Here is a 2,100-nt window from a genome sequence, read left to right as displayed (position 1 = left end):
GCTTTCAATTAGTGTTTAGCTTCTTTTAGCTTTCAGTTAGTGTTTAGGTTCTTTTAGCTTTCAGTTTGTGTTTAGCTTCTTGTAGCTTCAACATTTCAGCTTCAGCTTCTTCAGTTTCAGCTGCATTTACTCACTCTGATTTTCATAAAAATGATTTTTCTCTTGTTTACAAGCTGTTTAGACACATTTCAGGAATAAGAAGCTAAAATCAAAGTCCCAAACAAACATTTACTTCGGAACAGGTTTTAGAGATTCAGAGAAAATCTAAACTCAAAACACAGAAAAGTTGCTTTGCAGCTTCTAGCAGCCGATATGAATCCAGTTTTTAAAACTCCAGATCCACCGTCTGTTGTATCGTTTAGCAAACATTTAAAATATCCACTTTGCACGAAGTCAAACATTATTTCCTCGTATCAAACTCGTCCGACAGTTTCAGCTGCCGTTGTTGGTCCTGCAGGAGCTGACGTCCTCTCCCAGGCCCACGATGAAGCCTCCATCCTCTATGAAGCTGCGGTTTCAGGAGATCCGGCCGTCGTGGCTCTGCTGCTGGAGCACGGAGCCGACGCCAACGTCTCCAACCACACGGGGCACCTCCCGATCCACCGCATGGCGCACCGCGGACACCTGCAGTGAGACTCGTGTTAATAATTACACCACGAGATGTTTAGCTTGTTGCAGTGTTTCAGTTAAAGCCGTTAAATATTCCAACGTGTTTCAGTCAGGTCATCTGGACGGTTTCTTTTTTTGTGCTCAAACGTTTCACCTTCCATCCAGAAGGCTTCATCAGTCAAGGAAACACACAACAAAACTGATTCTTCCCCCAACAGCTTACTCCAACATGAAACAAACCAGTTATGTTGCTGATAAGATGGTCTCTTTGTCACGCCCCCTCCTCCATTGCCGGCCCTCTTCCTTGTTGACAGTCGTGTCAAACTGGTTGAAAACAACAAAGTCCATGCTCAATAATCCAGGAATACAATCCAACATTTTTCAGTCAGGTCATCTGGACAGTTTCTTTTTTTGTGCTGGATTGTATACCTGGATTATTGAGCATGGACTTTGTTGCCATTAAAGATTGTTTTGTTTATTTTTGGCCTTTTTAAATCAACTTCATGCATTATGGGATATTTTTCCTTCCGTTGTATCTGTTGGATCTGTTGGATCTGTTAGATCCGTTGGATCCGTTGGACCGTTCGATGACTTTGTGAATGTAGAGTTGAACTAAAACATCGAGGAACTCGTGAAGCCAACAGGAAGTACTTTGAAAGTAACGTGCGCACGTAGACGGGCCGTGTTGGTGAGAATCTGCGCCGCAGCACGTCGTGCAGATGCAACGCTGTGACGATCACCAAGATGTTCAGCAGCTGAAGGACGAGGACATCTTGATTCAGGACGCCAGCCGTCGTCCGTGCAGCGGCGTGCATGTCTCAGAGCTCCAGGAGAACAGATGCCATCTTGGTCTCACACTTTCACACATGTGACCAAAACATCTCCGCGTGACGAAGAACAAAGACCTGAATGAGCGAGTTGAATGTGCACGGAGCGTTTCTGCTGTTTGAAGCTCGGAGCTTCACATTTCGTCTGGACTGAAGTCCAGTTGTTTTGGTTTCAGACTGATAATCTGCAGCAACACAAGCTGATCCTGGTCCGGTGATTCTGGACCTTCTTATGACCAACTTGTCTTTTCTTTGGTCCAGATCCCTGAAGCTGCTGCTTCCTGTCACTTCTATGGCCGACGTGAACGACAGCGGGATCAGTCCTCTTCACTCAGCTGCTGCTGAGGGACACACACACTGCATCAAGGTGAGCCAGTCTGCAGAGGGACGATCCATGTCAGAGGGACGATCCGTCTCAGAGGGACGATCCATGTCAGAGGGACGATCCGTCTCAGAGGGACGATCTATGTCAGAGGGACGATCCGTCTCAGATGGATGATCCATCTCAGAGGGACGATCCGTCTCAGATGGACGATCTGTCTTAGAGGGACGATCTGTCTCAGATGGACGATCTGTCTCAGAGGGATGATCCATGTCAGAGGGACGATCCATCTCAGAGGGACGATCCGTCTCAGAGGGACGATCCGTCTCAGAGGGACGATCC

The 2,100-nt window shown here is 47.0% G+C and overlaps 2 protein-coding genes across 2 annotated transcripts in view; one reads left to right on the top strand and one right to left on the bottom strand.

Moving 5' to 3' along the window:
- The window catches only part of LOC119412013 (gastrula zinc finger protein XlCGF57.1-like), a 520,281-nt gene that overhangs the window by 85,313 nt on the left and 432,868 nt on the right, over positions 1 to 2,100 (bottom strand). The window lies entirely within an intron of this gene.
- Positions 1 to 2,100, top strand: part of LOC119412079 (dynein heavy chain 12, axonemal-like) — a 9,510-nt gene that overhangs the window by 4,030 nt on the left and 3,380 nt on the right. The window contains 2 exon segments of the mRNA XM_037679056.1: positions 458 to 629; positions 1,698 to 1,803. Of these exon segments, the coding sequence (XP_037534984.1) occupies positions 458 to 629; positions 1,698 to 1,803 (278 nt within the window).

This window comes from Nematolebias whitei, chromosome 7, assembly GCF_014905685.2.
Source record: "Nematolebias whitei isolate Nwh7 chromosome 7, NemWhi1, whole genome shotgun sequence".
Taxonomy (NCBI): domain Eukaryota; kingdom Metazoa; phylum Chordata; class Actinopteri; order Cyprinodontiformes; family Rivulidae; genus Nematolebias; species Nematolebias whitei.
This window is presented reverse-complemented; position numbering and strand designations above follow the sequence as displayed.